Consider the following 22,107-nt stretch of genomic DNA (forward strand, 5'->3'; position numbering starts at 1 on the left):
TAGGATGTGGTTTCATTCTCATTTGAGTCTATGAATGTCTTTATTCTGTGTTTAATTTCTTCTATAACTCAGTAGTTTTTGAGCAACATGTTATTTATTTTCCATGTGTTTGATTTTTTTTCCTTGCCTTTTCTGTTGTTGATTTCTACTTTTATGGCTTTATGGTCAGAAAAGATGCTTTGTAATATTTTGATGCTTTGGGTCCTGTTAAGGCTTACTTTATGGCCTAATATGTGGTCTATTCTGGAGAATGTTCTATGTGCGTTGGAAAAGAAAGTATACTTGGCTGCTGTTGGGTGGAGTGTTCAGTATACGTCTGTGAGCTCAAGTTGGTTGATTGTGGCATTTAGATCTTCCTTGTCTTTATTGAGCTGCTTTCTGGAAGTTCTGTCCTTCACCAAAAGTGGTGTGTTGAAGTATCCTACTATTATTGTGGAGCTGTCTGTCTCTCTTTTCAGTGCTGTTAGAGTTTATGTATTTTGGAGCTCTGTCGTTGGGTGGGTAAATATTTATTATGGTTATGTCTTTCTGATGTATTGACCCTTTAATCATTATATTATGTCTTTCCTTATCCTTTGCGGTGGATTTTACTTTAAAGTCTATTTTGTCAGAGATTAATATTGTCACTGTTACTCTGTTTAGAGTGTTGGTTGCTTGATATATTTTTCTCCATCCTTTGAATTTTAGTTTGTGTCCTTAAGTCTAAGGTTTGTCTCTTGTAGGCAGCATATAGACTGATCGTGTTTTTTTAATCCATTCTGTCACTTGTCTCTTTATTGGTGCATTTAGTCGATTTAAATTCAGCATAGTTATTGATATGTATGAGTTTAGTTCTGTCATTTAGATGTCTTTTTTTTTTTAGTGTTGTTGACAGTTTCTTTGTTTCATTTAATTTTCTGTGCTTAGTCATTTTTCTTTATGTGTTTTTTTTTCGTCTTTTTTATTGTTGTTAATTTTGAATTTGCTGAGTCTTTATGTTTTTCTTGTTTTTTCATTTTGATGTGTAGGATTGTTAGTTTCCTTTGTGGTTCCCTTAATATTTACCCCTATTTTTCTAAGTTTAAACTATTCTTTTATTTATATCACCTTGACTTCCTCTCCCTATGAAAGATCTATGACTACATTTTTTAGTCCTGCTTATTTGTTTTAATGTTGTCATCTTTTATGTATTTTCAGCATTTTAGCTTTGATTTGTTTTTGTGACTTCCCTATCTGGGTTGATATCTGGTTGCTCTGTCCTGTGTTCTAGTCTTGGGTTGTTATCTGATGTTATTGATTTTCTAAACGGAGGACTCCTTTTAGTATTTCTTGTAATTTTGGTTTGGTTTTTGCAGATTCCCTAAACTTTTGTTTATCTGGAAATGCCCTAATTTTTCCATCATATTTGAGAGACAGTTTTGCTGGATATATAATTCTTGGCTGACAATTTTTTTTCTTTAAGGCTTTATATATGTCATCCCATTGCCTTCTTGCCTTCATGGCTTCTGCTGAGTAGTCCGAGCTTAGTCTTATTGACTCTCGTTTTTAGATGACTTTTCGTTTATCCCTAGGCACTCTTAAAATTCTCTCTTTATCTTTGGTTTTGGCAAGTTTGATTATAATATGTCTTGGTGTCTTTCTTTTGGGATCACCCTTTTGTGGGGTTTGATGAGCATCTTGGTTAGATATCTTCTCATCTTTCACGATATCAGGGAAATTTTCTGCCAAAAATCTTCAACAATTCTCTCCATATTTTCTGTTATTCCCCCCCACTGCGGCCCCCGTTCTGGTACTCCAATCACTCGTAGAGTACACCTGTAATAGAGTCCTACATAATTCTTAGGGTTTCTTCATTTTTTTAAATTATTTTATCTGATTTTTCCTCAAATAAGTTGGTATCAAGTGCTTTATCTTCAGTCTTACTAATTCTGACTTCCATTGCCTCAGTTCTGCTCTTATGACTTTCTGTTGAGTTGTCTAATTCTGAAATTTTATTGTTAATCTTCTGGATTTCTGATTGCTGTCTCTCTGCGGATTCTTGCAGCTATTAAATTTGTCATTATGCTCTTTAATAACCTTCTTAAGATCCTGTATTGCTTTGTTTATATGTTCCTTGGCTTGTTCTGTGTTTTGCCTGATCTCATTCCTGATCTCTTGAAGAGTTCTGTATCTTTCGTATTCTACCTCCAGTAATTCCAAGAAATTCTCTTCCTCTGGAAAAGTTCTTGATTCGTTATTTTGGGAGCTTGCTGAAGCCATCATCGTCTGCCTCTTTATGTGATATGATATTGACTTTTGTCTCCGAGCCATCAATAAGTTATTCTGTTTATTTATTTTATGTTTGCTTACTGTGTCCTCGCTTCTTGTTTTGTTTTGTTTTGATATGCCCAAGTAGGCTGCTTGTGTGAGCTAGTTTGATTATTGGTGTCTTTGAAGCTCTAATGTCCTGTTACCAGGTAGTTAGATCTGTTACTAGGTATGTGAGCCAAGGAATCTATTTATTTTTCTTGTATGAATTCAGCTCAGGTGTCCAGGTAGTCAGTCACCAAAAGTGTGTGGTACAGGCTGTCACCTCCAGTTCTAGACAGGTATAGGTGATTGGTGTAGGCAAGGTGTCTGGCTGCAGTAGGGGGTCACGTGGTGAGCAAGGCAGGGTGCTGACAGCTGCCCCTGAGTGTCTAGGAGGAAAGCGTGTCCCTGTTCCCTGGAGTGCGTAGGTGGGTGGGTTTTGCAGCTGGACTGTGAGCACCCAGTGCTGTTGGCTGTAGGAAGTGGGGGGCACGACTTATTCTTGGACTCCTGTCATGGGTGGCTAGGTGGTATGGGTGGAGCCACCAATCCTTAGGCCCCTGATGTGGGTAGGTGAGGACCCTGCTTAACAGGTAGAGTGGTGTCAAGTGTCATGAACCTGCCACTTCACCATATAGCTGATACAGTTGAAGCCAGGCTTTAGGTATATACCCTGTTGTACTGTGGTAATAAGGGCCTACACTGTTGAAATGGGCCCACGCAGGTCTGTGTAGGGGTGAAAGGCGTTCAGAATCCATGGGCCCCTTCTGCATGTGCCTAGGCAAAGGAGCTGTGCCTACCCTGAATTCCTGGCTTAGGGGAGCTGGCAGGTTATTTTTTCCCTGTTTGTTAATCTGTTCCCTTTCCAAGGCCAGGAGAATGGCTCAGGGCACATGACAAGTCCTACTTCCGGCCCAGAGGACTCAGCAATCACTGAAGCCAGCCTGGGACCTGGTGCAGAGCGGGCAGGGGGCAGGTAAATGGGAGAGAGGTTTTTCCCAAAGGGAGTGTTTTTTAATCCATGCCGTAGGTCAGATGCAAGTACTTATCTTTTGCCAATTAAGCACTGCTTTTCACTGGTTCTGGATGCCCGAGTAGACTCTCTGCTGCTGGTTCTCTCCCAACGTAGAAAATGCCTCCTGAGGCCACTGCTTGCCTCACCGCGCACTCAAGCCAATCCGGTCTGAAGGGTGTTGGCTCCCGTTGGCTCAGGTCTGGCAACTCCTTGCTCCTTCTGAACCATCTCTCCCTCCCCCTGCCAGTCAGTCGGATTCCTCAACTTTGCCTTTGATGTTCAGCGCTCCTAGATTGTTATACGTAATCGATTCACTTGTTTTTTTCCGGTCTTTGTTGTAAGAGGGACCACAGGAAGCATCTGACTCCTCCGCCATTTTTCTCAGTTTTTTTGAGTTGCCAAAAAATGTTAAAAAAATTTTTTTAAATATTGTTTGTGTTGTTGAAACTGAGTATTCAGCTATTCCAGATCAATGAAATGTCACCTAGAGCCAAGAAGAGGTGTTTCTGGTTTTGTTTTAAATATTAACCCTTAATTCCCTTCCCAATTTTTGATGATTGATTCTGCTTTGATAGCAACTTGTGATTGTGCTGAGCTGCCACCCTCAGTGGGAACCTTTCCTACAATATGTGATCCATTGAGTTATTTTATATAGTAGATTGAACTCTGTTCCGTTTTTAGATTTACTTTCTTTTATAGTCGGCCTGAAATCAGCTTGATGGAAATAAGTCCTGATTAGATTGTTCTAGCGTGGTTGTTAGGTGCCATTGAGTTGATTCCAACTCATAGCAACCCTATATGACAGAGTAGAACTGACCCATAGGGTTTTTTAGACTGTAATCTTAATGGGAGCACATCGCCAGGTCTTTCTCCCACGGAGCCACTGGGTGAGTTGGAATCACCGGTCTTTCATTTAGCAACCAAGTGCTTAACCGTTGCACCACTAGGGCTCCTTATTCTGTCATTAGATTAGGTAAAATAAAATTTGATACGTGATAAGCTTGGGCTCCCTTGTGCTGGGTTCTGTGCTAGGCCTCAATTTTAGAGACTCTTCTCTAAGTGAACATGGCTTCTTGAGAGACTTCTTGGAAATGTCTACTCTTCAGGGGCTGTAGTCAGTGTGGTTTTTTCTCAGCTTGCCCTTCTGTGTATACCTTCCCCGTCTTCACCTAAGTAGTTCCTACTCACCTTTTGTCTGTTAGGTCTCAGGTGAGACATTGCTTTCTTTGAGGTATCTTTCCTGTCCACCTAGACCAAATTGTGCCCCCTGCTTCACACCCTATTGTAGCTTCCCATACATATCTCTCATAGCATTTACAACTATTGGTAATCTGGTTTTTGTCCCTACACTCCAGGCCCTATGAGGGCAGGGACTGACTCTGGTGTTTTGGACGGAATCTGTTTTTATCCAACATTGTTCCACATTTGGGACAGTGCCTGACACATAGCAGGGACTCAGTAAGTATTTGTTGAATGAATAAATACAGAAAATCAGTGTCATGGATATTGTTATCACCAACTAGACAGTGTTAAGTTGTAATTTACTTTGCAAAAAATCATCCAGAATCATTCCTACTCTGCTGTTTTTATTCCTTTTTATTCTATTACAGTCCTAGATGCTTTGAGCACAAGCTAGGAATTTGGTCACATTTTAGAGTTATCTGTTCACATTTTGGCAGCAATCTCTCTTCCTAGAGTGTTAGCCCCACAAGGGCGGATATCTTGTCTGTTTTGTTCACCGTATCCATAGTGTCAGGAATATAGGGGGTGCGTAGTCAATATTTGTTCACTGAACGAGTGAATGAAAATCCAACCAATTTAAATTACCTGGAGAGAGAGTCATAATGTTGAGATCACCTTGTGAGGAGTCAGAAAGCAGCAGGGAAATTATTGTTTGAAAAAAGAAATCAGAGCTGGGCTGAAGAGTGCAGCTACTCGCGGTGTGTTCCTGCAGGGCGCCAGCCTTCCCGTGATGGACCTGACCGAGCTCCCCAAGTGCACGGTGTGCCTGGAGCGCATGGACGAGTCCGTGAACGGCATCCTTACCACGTTATGTAACCACAGCTTCCACAGCCAGTGTCTACAGCGCTGGGATGACACAACGTGAGTGCAGAGGCTCCACAGAGCCTATTGGTACCCTTCCCCGGGATTAAAAATAGCCACAACCATAAATTAACCATTGCAGGTATTCAGTTGTATCAGCCTGGGCTCCATGCAGTAAAGCGGTCATATGCAAGTGCCTTCCATTCTTCTTCTTCCTTTTCCTCAGTTCACATGGGTATCTGCATCCTTGGACAGGTCCTTTTTAGTGTGCTGATTCTGAGTCCTTGTGGAATTTTCCAAAGCAGCGTGAGTTGTTCTTTCCTTCCAAGAGCCAGAAAATGGAAAAAAGAAAAAAGTCAGCTTAGCTTTGAGGCTCTCTTGCTAAAACCAAATCTTCATCTGAAATCTCATTTCTCACCTGCACTTGGTGTCTGCCAATTACTTTGTCTTTCTTATCAACTGGACTGCAGCAGCCTAACATTTCTGCAGACAGAGAACTCAGATGTAGCCTGTGCCCTTTTTTTCTTTTTTTTTTAAATCAAGGGTAGTTGTTTCTTTTGCAGACTGCACTGTAAGACTTAGCTAGAAAGTAGATCACACATTGACCTTCACAATACACAGGGAAAGATGGAGAATCAAATAATCTCACAAATAAATGTGAAATCACAGCCATAGCGGGTGTTATGAAGGAGCAGTGTGCAGTGGGATGGCTGGAGGGTCAGCCAAGGTTGTCTGAGAGGTGGCCTTTGGAGCTGAGAACTGAAGATGAGTAGGAGTCAGCCAGGTGGAGAGTGGGATTCGGGAGGAGTCACTGGGCAGGGTGAGGGGGTACACGTGGGAGGGGTAAGAACATTCCAAAGTCCAGAAGTTATGAGGAGTGGAAGTTCACAGGAATCTGTTCTCAACTCACAAGTGGGCCAACAGCTGGGAGGAGACACCACCTCTAAGAGCAGGGACCTGGCCTGTTGGCTTGTTTACTGCTGGGTCCACCTCATGCATGAGCCCTGGTGCGTAGTAGGAGCTCAGTAAATATCGTTGAGCAAATACATAAACCTTGGGTTTTACGGAGCGTGCTTGTGTAACTGGCCAAGAATCTTGTCTCAGTCCCACAGTGTCTTCAGCCAGCCCGTTCTGGAGTATCACTGGGAGTTCTTCAGAGAATCGTCCAAGTGTAAAGTCTTCTTGAATAAAGCCACACCGAGATCTGTGTTTCGCATACAGTGCTTATCTGTATCTTGTGTCCATCTGCCACACCATTCTGGACACTTCTTTGTTCCTTGCCACTCCGGTTTTACTTTCGGTATAGGTTAACTGTCATAGAACCACAGTATTTTGAAGTTGAAAGTTTCCTCAGAGATCATCTTGTCTAACCTCCTCAATTTACAGAGGAGGAAACTGAGGCCCAAAGAGGTGAGCGTTAGCATGCTGAACGTGTCGTGGCCAGAGGGGCAGAACTGGGACTAGAATTCAACCCGTATATAAGGTGTGAGGCATAGCGTTTGCCCTCACAAGCACACAGGTCATCTAGCAAGTGGGTTTTGAGCCTGGGTATGTGGATATTACAGTGCTAGGTACTGAGGGGAAGAATCAAACATGGATCCTCCTCAGGGAAGTTCTATCTACTAAGGGAGTGGAAGCATACACATACGTTCACATGATTCAAGGTAGAGATTGAAGGAGATAGAGTTGAGAAGGCTGCGGGTAGGAGTCAGCATTGGCTCTGAGCCTCAAAGGGTGGTTTTTTCCACATGTGGAGATGTCAGTAATGGCATTCTCGGAGAGTTTCCCCAAAAATCTCCTTGGGAACATAAAAATTCAGACTTATTCTTGGAAGAGGAAACAGGAAGAATTTAATAAACTGTTAATTATTTTTTGATAGATGGTGTATAACAGAGTCCTAATTGTATCATACAAAGAAGTTTATTTGTGTAATTTTTTCCTTTCTTTTTGTTCTCAGGATCAGATTTATATTTCAGAAAGGTCATTCTGGCACTATGTGGAGAATTAGATTTTAGAATTAGCTTCTTGTTTTCTTATCCAGCCACTACCATACAGAGAAAGGATGACACAGAGCTATTTCCCACCTTTGACAAGACTCCTTGCCGCTTGCTAGCTGCCATTTTTTGTTACTCCTTTGAGCTTATGTTCTGTCTTCTCTTTTAATGTTAAAAAAAGAGATAGACTGGATCCTTTAGACTTCTCATTGGAACCGTAGATAGAACTTCCTTACCTGTGACGAGAACTTACTGTTCCTCCTGCTACTTTCCTTTTCTTGGTTTTATTTACTCAGTTGGGCAACAAATTAACCTGATACTCGTTGTGTCTTAAGTATCCTTTCTTGGAGCCAATTCAGTTAGCCTCAACCCTTTAATTACAACCCACTTTCTATTGTTTTTGCTCATCTGACAAAAATATTCATGACTAGTATTAGCATTACTTTGTGTTGAGTATAATAGAAAAGTATTAATGGATTTTTTTCAATGCCATTTTTATTAGTTTTTTGCAAATCACAACTTGAGTACTCACACAGCCCTGGTATCCTCCTTGCATGATAAAATGTCATTAATGAGTATTTCAGGAAGTACATTAACAGTTATGTTTGTTTTTTTAATTTGATAAAATTTGCTACAGATTTTATTTCCAACTCTGAAGAGCAAGCTTGAGGGGATAGGGTACATTTTGAATGATTGAAATCTTTGGGAAATGTAGATAGGGTAGATTCAAGTAAAAACATCTTATGGATAACCAAATATGAAATAATAACCCGTCTCAAGTCCCTCATTCTAACCTGTAAATATTTAGCCCTTTGATTATCTTAGCTTTAGGCGATGGAAAAGAGTATGAGGCCAATCAAGATTCTTTTGCTTTTATGCACATTCTATATTTTTAATTTTGTTTAATAGTAACTTGAAAATGTTTGGCTTCTGAACATTTGAACATCAAAGTGTTTTGTTTTGCTATCCTTAGTTATAATCAACTTAAAAAGAATATAAAAGAGAAGGGAGATAAAAAATTTAGGTTTTGACTTTTGGGCTCTGTAATAGCTGTCTTATATACTTAATCTGTACCGTTGTCTTTTGCTGTCCTGGTAGGTGTCCCGTTTGCCGATACTGTCAAACTCCAGAGCCAGTCGAAGAGAATAAGTGTTTTGAGTGTGGTGTTCAGGAAGTAAGTAACAGGTGCAGGAAAGTAATAATGAACACAGCTTCCATTCTCTGGGGCTTTCTTCGGCCTGGTGTAGCTTAAATTCTTTTAAATTCTTAGACTGAATTTTTAATTTTTTTTTGTCTAGGATCAGGCAAGAAATAATGAATACCCAAATGATTTTACTTCCAAGAAAAGTACTGTATGCTTTTATTCTTTGTTCCTTATAAAGGCCTAGATGTTTGTTGATAAATTGTGAATATTTTTCTTACTATTTACATAGAGCTCCTTAGAAATCAGAGTGAGAAAATGATTTACCCATAAAATCATCCTTGATCGTTGGGCTTGAAACGTGTTTATTCAGAATTCCTGTAGAACCAACTCAAAGTCTGTCTCAGGGCCCTTCCCACCATAAGCGGGCCAGGTCATATATTTTCATTTAACTGATTAAGATCTCACCTTCCTCTTGGCAGAACCTTTGGATTTGTTTAATATGCGGCCACATAGGCTGTGGACGGTATGTAAGCCGACACGCGTATAAGCACTTTGAGGAAACGCAGCACACATATGCCATGCAGCTCACCAACCATCGCGTCTGGGACTATGCTGGAGGTGAACACCGCCCTCACTTTCTAATTCGGAGTCATTCTGTATGGAAACTTCTCCTTCAGAACCTCCCCACTCTCCCTCACAGTGTGAAATATCTTCCTGACAGCTGTTGCAAACTTGAATTCTCACGGTGCCCGAGGGCACTGTTAGCCATGAATGGCCTGAGTCGCACATTAAAAAGAAAGTTCATACTTCCACTCTTGCCCGCTCACTCTCTCTTTAAAATTAAAGTGATTTAGCCCACCTTTAAAGAAATACTGCCAAGGCATTTAATTTTGATCTATAAAAACAATTTTGTCAGAATTAACAGGTATGGAGACCGTTTTCATTTTGAAGAAACAACTTTGGTTGACTCATTCTTTTCTTTAGATAATTATGTCCATCGACTGGTTGCAAGTAAAACAGATGGAAAAATTGTACAGTATGAATGTGAAGGTGATACTTGCCAGGAAGAGAAAATAGATGCCTTACAGCTAGAGGTAAGTTACTGTAGCCACCACTCATACCTATTTGTAGGTAGTACACTTTTTTACCATTCTAATTTGAAAGGTTGTTTAGGATTTTATTTTTCCCATTTACCCTCGTGCAAACTTTTTTTTTTTAAAGTTCTGTCATTGCTGTGAATAATTATTCAAATACTTTTATTCTATCTTTCTGTTTTGAAAGTCTAAGTTTCACTGTGCCTTACTGTTTTCAGTGTGATGTTCCCACTTGTCTCAAGTTCAGGATTATGGTGGTCCTTCGTAGCTGCAGTAAAACTGGAAGTTAAGAATGTTCTTGTTGGCATCACATTGTTGTTTTGGGTGCCGTCAAGTCGATTCTGACTCGTAGTGATCCTATAGGATAGAGTAGAACTGCCCCATAGGGTTTTCTAGGCTATAATCTTTACAGAAGCACATCTTTCTCCTGCCAAGTAGTTAGTGGATTCAGACTGCCAACCTTTCAGTTTATAGCTGAAAACTTAACCATTGTGCCACCAGGGCTCCTGGCATCGCATTACTAAGTGGAAACGGAGCAGACTTGGTCAGAAATGGGGAAAACCCGATAGCATTGTTCTGTGCCCAGGATGCTTTTTCTTACATTTTGGGTTGTCATTTTATGAATTGGAGGCTTGTAACTCAAAGTAGAAGCCCTGGTGGCACAATGATTAAGCACTCAGTTGCTAACCATAAAGTCCCTGCTTCAAACCCATTAGTGGTTCTGTGGCAGAAAAGAACTGGGGATCTGCTCCCATAAAGATCACGGCCTAGGAAACCCAGTGGGGCAATTCTACTCTGTCGTGTGGGGTTGCTATGAGTTAGAATCAACTCGATGACATAAAACAGCAATACTCAAAGTGTGAATTTTATGAATTAGACACAAAGCCATTTTTTGGGTATTCATATACTTGAAGAAACAACAAAATTAACGTTATTTGATTTTTCTCCATAGCAGTAAATCCTGTCTACTTTTACGGTGATACACTATAAATTTTATGTTAATGAAAGGAAAATTTAACATGAGTCCTAATTTTGTATAAACTTCAAACGATATTTTAAAAACAAGTACCTTAACCTTGGGAGGAAATGGACATTTGGAAACTTGCTCATCCCAGTACTCTTAAAGGTCAGATAGTTTCCGTAAAATGGCTTAAAAATAAGGCTGATGTTATTAACCATTAATAAATTATTGTGTTGATGTGAAAAAAGATCAAACCCTTTATGTTAAGTTTTTAGAGTAAGTAGCTCTTCCATGTTGATTTTAAGTATGTACACAAATTTTGTTCTTTCTGCAAATATTTATTGAGGGCTCCTAATTGTCAGCCCCTGTTCCTGGCTCTGGGGATGCAACACTGAACGAGCCTGATGAACTCTGCCCCCATGGAGCACACACCCATTCTTCTGACTGTCCTTTCTCTCTGTTGCACTTTTGATCTCTTCTCTAGCCTGCAAGCAAGTTCAGATCTCTTCTAGTCTTCTGAAATGCATATGTGAGCTTGCCACTCCTCAGCCTTGATTCCCCTTTGCCCACATTTTTCAGCGTAATATTCCAAAGCCTTCCAGTTTAGTCCCAGTTTATCTCCAGCCTTATCTCTCCATACCCTACCCTCCACCCTTATTGGTCTTACTCATCTCTGGAGAGATGAACATTTATAGCTCACATCTTGATCCAGGAGTTCTTTCTGGACTCAGATCTCTCTCCCCTCGTCCTGTTGTCAAGAGCCCTTTTGAATTTCACCTTCTTTCAGGAGTCATACCAGATCCTGCCACCATAAGCCATCTCTCCTCTCCCTGTAGTTACCCAGCACTGTCATTCATTCGTGCAGTTATGTAGCAAACATTTCTTGACATCCACCATGTGCCAGGCACTGGGGGTCTGGGAATAAAGGCATAGTTCTTACTTTTAAGGAGTTCACAAGCCAATCAGGGAGACAGGCTGGTAAACCAGTGATTAAACGCTGGTGTCCTAAGTGCTATTAATTAATCGTGGACAGAGTGCTGAGGGAGCTGAGAAGGACTGGGCGGGACAGGGACAGCTTCCTGGAGGGGAGTAGGGGGATGATTGTTTGCGTTGCACTTTGTTTATAACTGGTATGATTCTTTATACAGTCTGCTTGAAGAGAATCAGTTCTGTTTTGCTTTTTTAATATATGTTTCTCCTCCACTAGCTTTGCAGTCCTAGGAAGTCAGGAGTATAATTGGCATCTCTGTGTCCTCCTGACCCAGTCTGTGTTCCGTGAAGTAGAACCAAGCTGTAATATACATTCTGATGATGACTCCTGCTCATTTGTAGACTATGAAAGGTCCTGTTTTAATTGCATTTCAGAGACTGACAACAGTGACTTACGTTTTGGTATTTATTCTCTGTTTCTAGTATTCGTATTTACTAACAAGCCAGCTGGAATCTCAGCGAATCTACTGGGAAAACAAGATAGTTCGGATAGAGAAGGACACAGCAGAGGAAGTAAGTCTCTGGTTTGGTGACTGTGCTGAAGTGCCATGTGGCAGGGCATTCTGATATTGGGCGAGGAAGGCAGAGCCTGGGAGGAAGGCAGAGCCTGGGAGGAAGGCAGAGCCTGGGAGGAAGGCAGTCTTAGAGTCTACCCCTCTCAGTCTCGTGTACAGGTAGAGAGCTGCTTTGCCTCAGAAGAAACCTGGAGTTTGAAGGCTTGAGTATTTTGGTGTTTGGGGGTTTGGGGAAGGGTTTTCTTTTTAACCTCAATCAGGCTTTCTGGTGCTGTATACAGTCCCATTAAAAAAACAGAAGTATATACATAAGGGTTTGTAATTTGAGTCAGCCAGTTGGTTTGTCAACTTGGGAACAGCTGCTTTGGGCAGCTCATTGTGAGCTTCTGAGGCAGCAAGATGCTGCTGAGCCATTCTACACTGAAGGAAATAAAATCGGGCAGAGACACTGGCGCTTCAGCCGTCACCCTGGTGCCTTATTGGTCTAGGGCAGTGGTTTCTAAATTTTAACAAGAGAATCCTTTAAGGAAGATGCCGCTTGGTACTCCAGCGTAGAAAAGCGGTGTGACGTTGGTGGAGGGCCCAGACATCTAACCACTTGATTTTCCTTTTGTCCCCAGTATGGAACCTTCAGGGTTCCAAAGAAGAGAGCTTGAAAACCAGTGAGCTCTAAACTTCTCTGAGGGTTTGTGTATAATTAGGGCTCTAAGAACCATTCTCAGGACCTGGAGACACTGTCTAATTCATTGCTTTCCTTAGTCTCAAATAAGAGCTTTTTAAAATTAAGATGATGATTTTAGCAACTTTGTGAATTCTCATCAGTATCCGGGCCTTCAGATGGGACTGCGGAGCAGGGCTTGGGGCTCACCTCTGTGGTAGCCAGGATGACATGGAGCATGGTGGACGGGACCCAGGCTCTCCCTTGATGCCAGGCCCAGGGCCCCACTCTCTGCATGACCAGATATCTTGTGCCTAAAATAAGGAGAAATCAGCTTTTTAAATCAGTGCTTAACACCAGCTTTAAAGTGACCTTTAGTTAAAAGTTCCTGATGAAATCGTTAGAAGAACCTTCCAAGAATGGAAGTGCATTTCCAGAGGTGCTGAGGTCATGTGATTTAGAGTTCTGAATAGGGCTTGATTGGTGTGCCCGTGGAGAAGGACACACACCCCGGAGCCACTCAGTGGGGGGCGGAGCCGCTGCCACTTGATGGTAAGTTATGGACTTGAAGGAGCACCCGCAACTCCACCTCAGCCTGATGTGCTTCATGCAGACTCTGCAAAGGTAACCTCAGCATTTTCTCTGCCCTTGAAGATTTTTAGGATTAACTCTATTCCCTAAAATATGCCAATGAAAAGCAAGTCAAGGGGCAGGGAAGCTACAACTGTGAAAGTCGTATTTACTTTTCTGTAGGAATGAGCTAGAGGCTAGGGCAGCCCCAAGCATAAAGCTTTAAGTGCTTGGCAGGATGTTTGTGTTTTCTAGTAACAAATGTTGTTTATCCACAAGTTAATGGATTGGGTAAGCCTTTGGTTCCTGCCGCTGTCCTCCCTTTTGACCAGTCCTCTGCCCATCTACCTCCAGCAGTGGAGCTGCATGGGGAGAAACAATAACCAACCCTGGGCTTCGCTACAGAGATTCTCCTTCACGGGTCTCTAAGAAGTGAGGGCTGGGGGATGAGGGTGAAATTCATGGTGGATTTAGTATTCTCGCGCCCCTAATGCCTTAGGTGGTGCCATGGTTATGGCATGTGATCAGAGACCTGTTCTAAACAATGAGACTCTTCCCTACTTGAAGAGTCTGAGTTTTCATGGAGCCATGTACACACAGTAGGTGGCCGGTACAGGTGAATTCCCCTGAAGATAACTTTTCTCTAACTTCATATGAATCTGTGTTTTTCTAGCTGTGGACAGTGAAATGAATTTGGTGGGTCACAACTGGTGTTTTCATTAACTAAAATAAATGTAAAGCATCAGAATCTGTCACATTTAATGTTTTGTATGGGGCTTCCCACTGCTTTGTTCCAGCTCCAACCCCTGCTGAGAATTTGCCTTTCTAGCAGGTTCCCAGGAAGTTATACATAAGAATCACCTGGGGATCTTGTTGAAATGTAGATTCTGATTCAGTATATCTGGGGTGGAAATGCAGATTGTCACCAGGGCACTTGTTAGAAATACAAATTCTCAGCAGAGGTTCAAACTGGAACAAACCAGTTCGAAGCCCTGGTCTTGTGAAACTCATTTCAGTACATACGTGTGTGTGTGTGTGTGTGTGTGTGTGTGTGTGTGTGTCAATCATTTTAACATTTGTCTATTGCAATATTGGAAACATTTTTAGGGATACTTGGTGTATTTCATCTGATTTAAACGTATTTGGTTTAAGTATCTTAACTGATCAAAACATATACAGCTTGGTTCCCTTTGATAGTAATTTCTGTTCTTCCCTACAAAAATAGAAGTCAGTTCAAGAGAAGATGTCAAAGGATCTAGTGGTCTCTTATTGTAAAACAATATTGAAGAGAAACATGATACCAAATTAGAATTAGAGCAATTTTAAAACTGTTTTGATTTTTGTGACATAGAGGAATTTTTAGAAATCTCCCTTTGCTTGCATGTTCTTCTAGCTTAATGAAGTTGACTGTAAAGTTGATTTCTACAAAGAAATTATTTTCTTCTTACGAAAAAATGAGTGTTATCAGACATCTGCTGGCCCATATGTAATATGTTTAAAAAGGAAGAGTTAAGAGTGGCTGGGCTTCTTCTGGCCTGGTAGCTGTTGCATACATCACCAGCAGGAACTCTGCTGACGGCCTAGATCTTGTTCGCAGTCACTTTTCCTTTGCTCCAGGGCTGAGGCCTGCAGTGAGTGCAGAGGTGTAGAATTCTGCCGTGGACCCAGGGGTCCCGGATCCACCACACTCCAGCCAGGTGACCACAAGCATACTGCCTCCCCTTTCTCTAAGCCTCAATTTCTGCAGAAAGTTGAGATATTTAACTCAGGATTGTTATAAGAAATAAATGAGACACTACTTTATAAAACACCTAGGCGAAACGGGCCATAGGATTTTTTTTTTTTTAATTGTTTGAACATTTTATTGTGATTTGGGTGAAAACTTACAGAGCAAATTAGTTTTCCATTCAACCATTTATTCACATTTTGTTTTGTGACATTAGTTGTAATCCCCTCAATGTGACAACACTTTACCCCCTTTTCCCTTTGGTTCCCCGTTTCCATTTGCCCATCTTTCCTGCCCCTTCCTGCCTTCTGAACTTTGTTTTTGGGCAAATGCTGCCCTTTTGGTTTCGTATGGCTGATTGTTCTGAGGAGCACTTTCCTCACGGGTGTTATTGTTCACTTTATAGGCCTGTCTGTTGTTTGGCTGAAAGGTGATCTCTAAGAGTGGGTTCAGTTCCAGGTTTGAAGGTGTCTAAGGGCCATAGTCTTGGAGGTTCCACCAGTCCCTATCAGATCAGTAAGCTTGGTCTTTTTTATGAATTTGAATTTTATTCTACATTTTTCTGTCACTCTGTCCAGGATCTTCTATTGTGATCCTGATCAGAGCAGTCAGTAGTGGTAGCTGGGCGCCATCATTTCTGGTCTCAGGCTAGTGGAGGCTGTGGTTCATGTGGTCCATTAGTCCATTGGACTAATTGTTTTCGTGAGTCTTTGATTTTCTGCACTCTTCTTTGCTCTGGAGCAGAAAAGACCAGTAGTTGTATCTTAGGTGGTTGCTTGCAAACTTCTACGAACCCAGTCGCAACTCACCAAAGTAGGATGTAGAACATTGTCTTTATGGACTGTGTTATGCCAAGTGACCTAGATGTCCCCCGAGGCTGTGGTCCTAAGCCCTCAAGCCGTGTTTCATTCACTCAAGGTGTTTGATTATGGCTAAGACGTTTTCATAACTTTGCCCCTGTTTTCTCTACTATATTGCTATTGTTGTTAGGTGCCGTCGAGGTGGTTCCAACTCAAAGTGACCCTTTGTACAACAGAACAAAGCACTGCCCAGTGCTGTGGCATCCTCACAATCTTTGCTGTGCTTGAGCCTAACATTGCAGCCACTGTGACATTTCATCTCATTGAGGGTCTTCCTCTTTTTCACTGACCGTCTATTTTACCAAGTGTAATGTCGTTCTCCAGGGACTGATCTCTCCTGATAACATGTCCAAAGAACATGAGACGAAGTCTCACCATCCTCGCTCTTGGGGGGTGTTTTGACTATACTTCTTCCAAGACAGATTTGTTCGTTCTTCTGGCAGTCCACAGTTCAATTTTCTTCTCCAACACCGTAATTCAAAGAAATCAGTTCTTCTTCCGTCTTCCTTATTAATTGTCCAGTTTTCACATGCATATTAGGCAATTGAAAATACCATGCCTTGGCTCAGGCGCACCTTAGTCCTCAAGATGACATCTTTGCTTTTTAACACTTCAAAGAGGTCTTTTGCAGCAGATTTGCGCAATGCAATGTCATTTGATTTCCTGACTGCTGCTTCCATGGGTGTTAATTGTGGATCCAAGTAAAATGATGTCCTTGACAACTTCAACCTTTTCTCCATTTATCATGATGTTGATTATTGGTCCAGTTGTGAGGATTTTCATTTTCTTTATGTTGAGGTGTAATCCATACTGAAGGCTATAGTCTGGTCTTCATGTAAGTGCAGCCCTCTTTGCTTTCAGCAAGCACAGTTAATGTCATCTGCATATGGCAGGTTGTTAATGAGTCTTCCTCTAGTCCTGATGCTGCACTCCTCTTCACATAGTAACCGGATTATTTGCTCTGCATACAGATCGAGTAAGTATGGTGAAAGGATACAACCCTGACACACACCTTTCCTGATTTTAAACCACACAGTATCCCCTTGTTCTGTTCAAACAGCTGCCTCTTGCTCTGTGTACAGGTTCCTTGTGAGCACAATGAAGTGTTCTGGAATTCCTGTTCTTCTCAGTGTTATCCATAATTTGTCATGATCCACGCAGTGGAGTGTATTTGCATAGTCAATAAAATACAGATAAACATCTCTGTTATTCTCTGCTTTCAGCCGAGATCCATCTGACTTCAGCAGTGATATCCCTCGTTCCATGTCCTCTTCTGAATCTGGCTTGAACTTCTGGCAGCTCTCTTGTGAGTGTACTGCTGCAACTGCTTTTGAATGATCTTCAGCAGAATTTTACTTGTGTGTGATATTAATGATATTGTTCGATAATTTCCCCATTCTGTTGGATCACCTTTCTTTGGAACGGGCACAAATATGGATCTCTTCTAGTCGATTGGCCAGGCACCTGTCTTCCAGATTTCTTCACATAGACGAATGAGCTCCTCCAGCACTGCATCCATTTGTTGAAACATCTTGATTGGTATTCTGTCAGTTCCTGGTGCCTTGTTTTTCGCCAGTGCCTTCAGTGCAGCTTGGACTTCTTCCTTCAGTATCATCAGTTCTTGATCACATGTTATCTTCTGAAATGGTTAAACGTTGACCAATTCTTTTTGGTACAGAGACTGTGTATTCTTTCTGTCTTTTGATCCTGCCTGTGTTGTTCAGTATTTTGCCCACAGAATTCTTCAGTATCACAACTTGAGGCTTGAATTTTTTCTTCAGTTCTTTCAGCTTGAGAAATGCCAAGCGTGTTCTTCCGTTTTGGTTTTCTAACTCCACGTCTTTGCACATTTCATTGTAATACTTTTGTCTTCTTGAACCGCCCTTTGGACTCCTCTGTTCAGCTGTTTTACTGTATCATTTCTTCCATTCACTTTAGCTACTCTGTGTTCTAGATCAAGTTTCAGAGTCTCTTCTGACATCAGTTTTGGTCTTTTCTTTCTTTCCTGTCTTTTTAATGACCTTTTGCTTTCTTCATGTATGATGTCCTTGACGTCATCCCACAACTCATCTGGTCTTCGGTCATTAGCATTGTATTCTTGAGATGGTTTCTAAACTCAGGTGGGAAATATTCAAGGTCATATTTTGGCTCTCATGGACTTATTTTAATTTTCTTCACCTTCAGCTTGCACTTGTGTATGAGCAGTTGATGGTCTGTTCCTGCTCGGCCCCTCGCCTTGTTCTGACTGATGATATTGAGCTTCTTCTTTGTCTCATTCCACAAATGCAGTTGATTTGATTCCTCCGTATTCCTTTCGGTGAGGCCCATGGGTAGCCGCCGTTTATGTTGAAACAAATGCATTTGCAATGAATAAGTCATTGGTCCTGCAAAATTCTGTCGTGATCTCAGGAGTTGTTTTTGTTGCCAAGGCCGTATTTTCCAACTGCTGATCTTTCTTTATTTCCAACTCTGGCATTCCAGTCACCAGTAATTATCAGTGCATCTTGATTGCATATTTATTTGATCAGTTTCAGACTGTAGAAGTTTGTAAAAATCTTCAATTTCTTCATCTTTGGCACTAGTGGTGGGTGCATAAATTTGAATAATAGTCTTATTAACTGATCTTCCTTGTAGGCATATGGATGGTATCCTATCACTGACAGCGTTGTACTTCAGGATAAATGTTGAAATGATGTTCTTTTTGACCATGAATACGACAACATTCCACTTCAATTTGTCATTCTCGGCCTAGTAAACCATATGATTGTCCAATTCAAAGTGGCCAGTATCAGTCCGCTTCAGCTCACTAATGCCTAGGGTATCAATCTTTGTGTGTTCCATTTCATTTTTGACTTCAGTTTTCCTAGATTTGTGCTTCATACATTCCACATTCCAGTTATTAATGGATATTTGCAGCTGTTTCTTCTCATTTTGAGTTTTTCCTCGTCAGCAAATGAAGGTCCTGAAAACTTTACTCCATACACATCATTAAGGTGGACTCTACTTTTAAGTGTCAGCTCTTCCCTGGTCATATTTTGAGTGCCTTCCTACCTTTGGGGCTCATCTTTCAGCACTGTATCAGACGATGTTCTGCTGCTATTAATAAAGTTTTCACTGGCCAGTTTTTTCACAAGTAGACCTATAGGTCCTTCTTCCTCGTGTGTCTTAGTCTGGAACCTCTGCTAAAACTTGTCCACTGTGGGTGACCCTGCTGGTATTTGACATACCAGTGGCATAGCTTCCAGAATCACAGCAACATGCAAGCCACCACAGTACAACAAACTGACAGACAGATGTTGGCTCTACTTTATACACGGGTTTATTTGTAGCACATAAAAATAAAATACATACGTGAAAATATCCTCTGCCAAACCTGCATATGCCATCCCACATCTATTCAGCTTACATATCTAGCTATGTATCCACTCATAAATTATCGTTTTTTATTACTGTTATTGCAGGATTGTGTATGAAATAATATTTACCATTGTTGCCTTTTACTCTTGCATACCTTCCAATGTCTTCCTGTGCGTTGGTCATGTTGTGCTGAAATCAACCCCCCGTATTGTGTATTCCCTTTCCCCTTGCCCAAGTTAATACACGTCTACTGTCTAGTTAGTGATTTTCCTCCCTCCTCCTCCCGTCCCTGGTAACCATCAAAGAATGTTTCTTTCTGTGTATAAACCTTTTTTTTTCCCCCCCTCTTTTGAGTTCTGCACCCCACCTTTCTCCTGCTCCATCAAGGACTCTCTGTTGTGTTCCCTGTCAGGGCGGTCCTTGATGGTCGCTGGGCACCATCTCGTTCTTCTGGTCTCAGGCTGATGGAGTCTCTGGTTTATGTAGCCCTTTCTGTCTCTTGGGCTAATATTTTCCTTGTGTCTTTGGTGTTCTCCATTCTCGTTTGCGCCAAGTGGGTTGGGACTAATTGATGAATCTTAGATGGCCGCTCGCAAGCTTTTAAGACCCCAGATGCCACTCACCAAAGTGGGATGCAGAACATTTTCTTGATAAACTTTGTTATCCCAATTGACCTAGATGTCACCCAAAACCATGGTCCCCAGGATAAAACTTTTCTTGAGTTTTTATAATATTGGTCTCATATAATATTTTCCTTTTGTGATTGACTTATTTCACGCAGCATAATGTCCTCCAGGTTCATCCATGTTGTGAGATGTTTCACAGATTTACCATTATTCCTTTGCTGCGTAGTATTACATTGTATGTATGTACCATAGTTTGTTTATCCATTCATCCATTGATGGGCACTTAGGTTGTTTCTGTCTTTTTGCAATTGTGAATAATGCTGCAGTGAACATGGGAGTGCATACATCTATTTTTGTCACAGCTCTTATTTCTCTAGGATGTACACCTAGTAGTAGTATTGCTGGATCATATGGTATCTCTGTTTCTGACTTTTTAAGGAAGTACCATACCGTTTTCCACAGTGGTTGTACCATTTTCCAATCCTGCCAACAGTGTTTAAGAGTTCCAGTCTCCCCACACCCTTGCCAGCATTTGTTGTTTTCTGTTTTTCTGATCATTGCCATTATTGCTGGGGTGAGATGCTATCTCATTGTCGTTTTTTTTTTTTTGCATCTCTCTAATGGCTAATGATCGAGAGCATCTCTTCATGTATTTGTTGCCGGGCCATAGGATTTAAATGCTCAGTTACTTTCAGCACTTGTTATTACTGCCTCATGGCCCACCCAGCCTCACTACCCACTCCTGCCTAGTCTTCTCCCAGTGTCCTGAGACTAGTGGAGTAGGGGCACTTCCCACCTCCACAATCTCAACCCCCTCCCCACCTGAGTAAATCCAATATCTGCCTGGGTAGACTGCAAACATACAGCATGCTCTCCATTAGAATTGCTGCTATCTGATGCATAATACACCAGAATTCTAAAATTCTCTTCAATTCTGAACACTGTGTCATATGAATTAATCATATACATGGAGCCCTAGTGACGCAGTGGTTTAGCACTCAGCTGCAAACTGAAAGGTCAGCAGTTCAAACGCACCAGCCTCTCTGAGGGAGAACGATATGGCAGTCTGCCTCCATGAAGATTTACAGGCTCGGAAACCCTATGGGGCAGTTCTCTTCTGTTCTACAGGGTCATTATGCGTCAGAATCAATTTGAAAGCAGTAGATTTGTTTTTATATCTATATCCTCTATAAAGAAACTCAACAAAACAAGGACTGTTCATATTCCATATAGCTTTGTGGTACTTTGGAAAATTAATAGTGATTTTAAAAAGAAACGTGACTGGCTAGAATCAGCGATCACAAGTCCCTTAGTGGATAATAATTTACGGAACGTAATCAGGGGGAGAAGAGTGACAGCGAGTTGAAAACGGGAGGCTTGGCCGGGCCTCCTGCACTAGTGCCTGAAGTTCTTCACTTGTGAGCGGTTTTGCTTGATACTCAGCAGCTCGTGAGCCTCTGTTCCCAATATACAGAGAAATAGTAAGAACAGGAGCTCTCAACGTGTTTGTTACTATTACAGAGATTCTTTCAAAGGATTGTCTCACCTTTTCTAAGTTGGCTTGTCAAAGTTGTAAACAGGTTATTGAAAAAATTTTTTTTATAAACATAGCCCCAGAGAGCACAGAACTTTGCCTTTGTGAATGAGTCTGACCTCTCTTTTTCTTTCAGATTAACAACATGAAGACCAAATTTAAAGAAACCATTGAGAAATGTGATAATCTGGAGCACAGATTAAATGATCTCCTAAAAGAAAAGCAGTCCATGGAAAGAAAGTAGGTATAATTGGTCTATTCTCTAAGCTAGCTATCTTATCGTGACAGGCTCTGTAAACAGATATTATCCTTCATTCCTGTGGAAACACCCTCATTTTCAAGCTTCCGCATCAACAGGTTTTCAAAAAGGGGTCTCCCTGTTTGAGGAGCAAATTTATTGTGACTTTTGTTTATTAAAAAAGGAGGTGTTTTCTGCCAGATGGATGCCATGTGGAATGCAGTGCTTACCAGTGTCTGTGTGCTTAGCAGTGGACTCGGGGGCATGCCATTGTGCCTGTCTAAAGTGCCCGGGGCCCGCAGCCCCGCTGAGCCCTGTGGCTGGTACTGGCAGTTAGCAAAGAGGCTGTGCCCCAGCTGGAGATGTCCTGTGCTCTGTCCTGGGGCAGGAATTAAAGGCCATAGATGTTGAATACGGAGCAGCAAACCCACTAACAGCATGGCATCAGCATGCCCCACTACCATAATTGGGGAAGGTCATTGCCGCTAATTGAGATTACCTTTCTGGCTCAAGT

General features: G+C 41.5%; 1 protein-coding gene across 1 annotated transcript in view; it reads left to right on the top strand.

The window, feature by feature from the left end:
• BRAP (BRCA1 associated protein) overlaps window positions 1-22,107 on the top strand; it is a 40,734-nt gene that overhangs the window by 14,254 nt on the left and 4,373 nt on the right. The window contains exons 6-11 of the mRNA XM_004379073.2: window positions 5,238-5,386; window positions 8,419-8,494; window positions 8,944-9,082; window positions 9,449-9,558; window positions 11,933-12,022; window positions 21,492-21,595. Coding sequence (XP_004379130.1) covers window positions 5,238-5,386; window positions 8,419-8,494; window positions 8,944-9,082; window positions 9,449-9,558; window positions 11,933-12,022; window positions 21,492-21,595 — 668 coding nt within the window. The remainder of the gene's footprint in view (window positions 1-5,237; window positions 5,387-8,418; window positions 8,495-8,943; window positions 9,083-9,448; window positions 9,559-11,932; window positions 12,023-21,491; window positions 21,596-22,107) is intronic.

Source organism: Trichechus manatus, unplaced genomic scaffold (assembly GCF_000243295.1).
Source record: "Trichechus manatus latirostris isolate Lorelei unplaced genomic scaffold, TriManLat1.0 scaffold00061, whole genome shotgun sequence".
Lineage (NCBI taxonomy): Eukaryota > Metazoa > Chordata > Mammalia > Sirenia > Trichechidae > Trichechus > Trichechus manatus.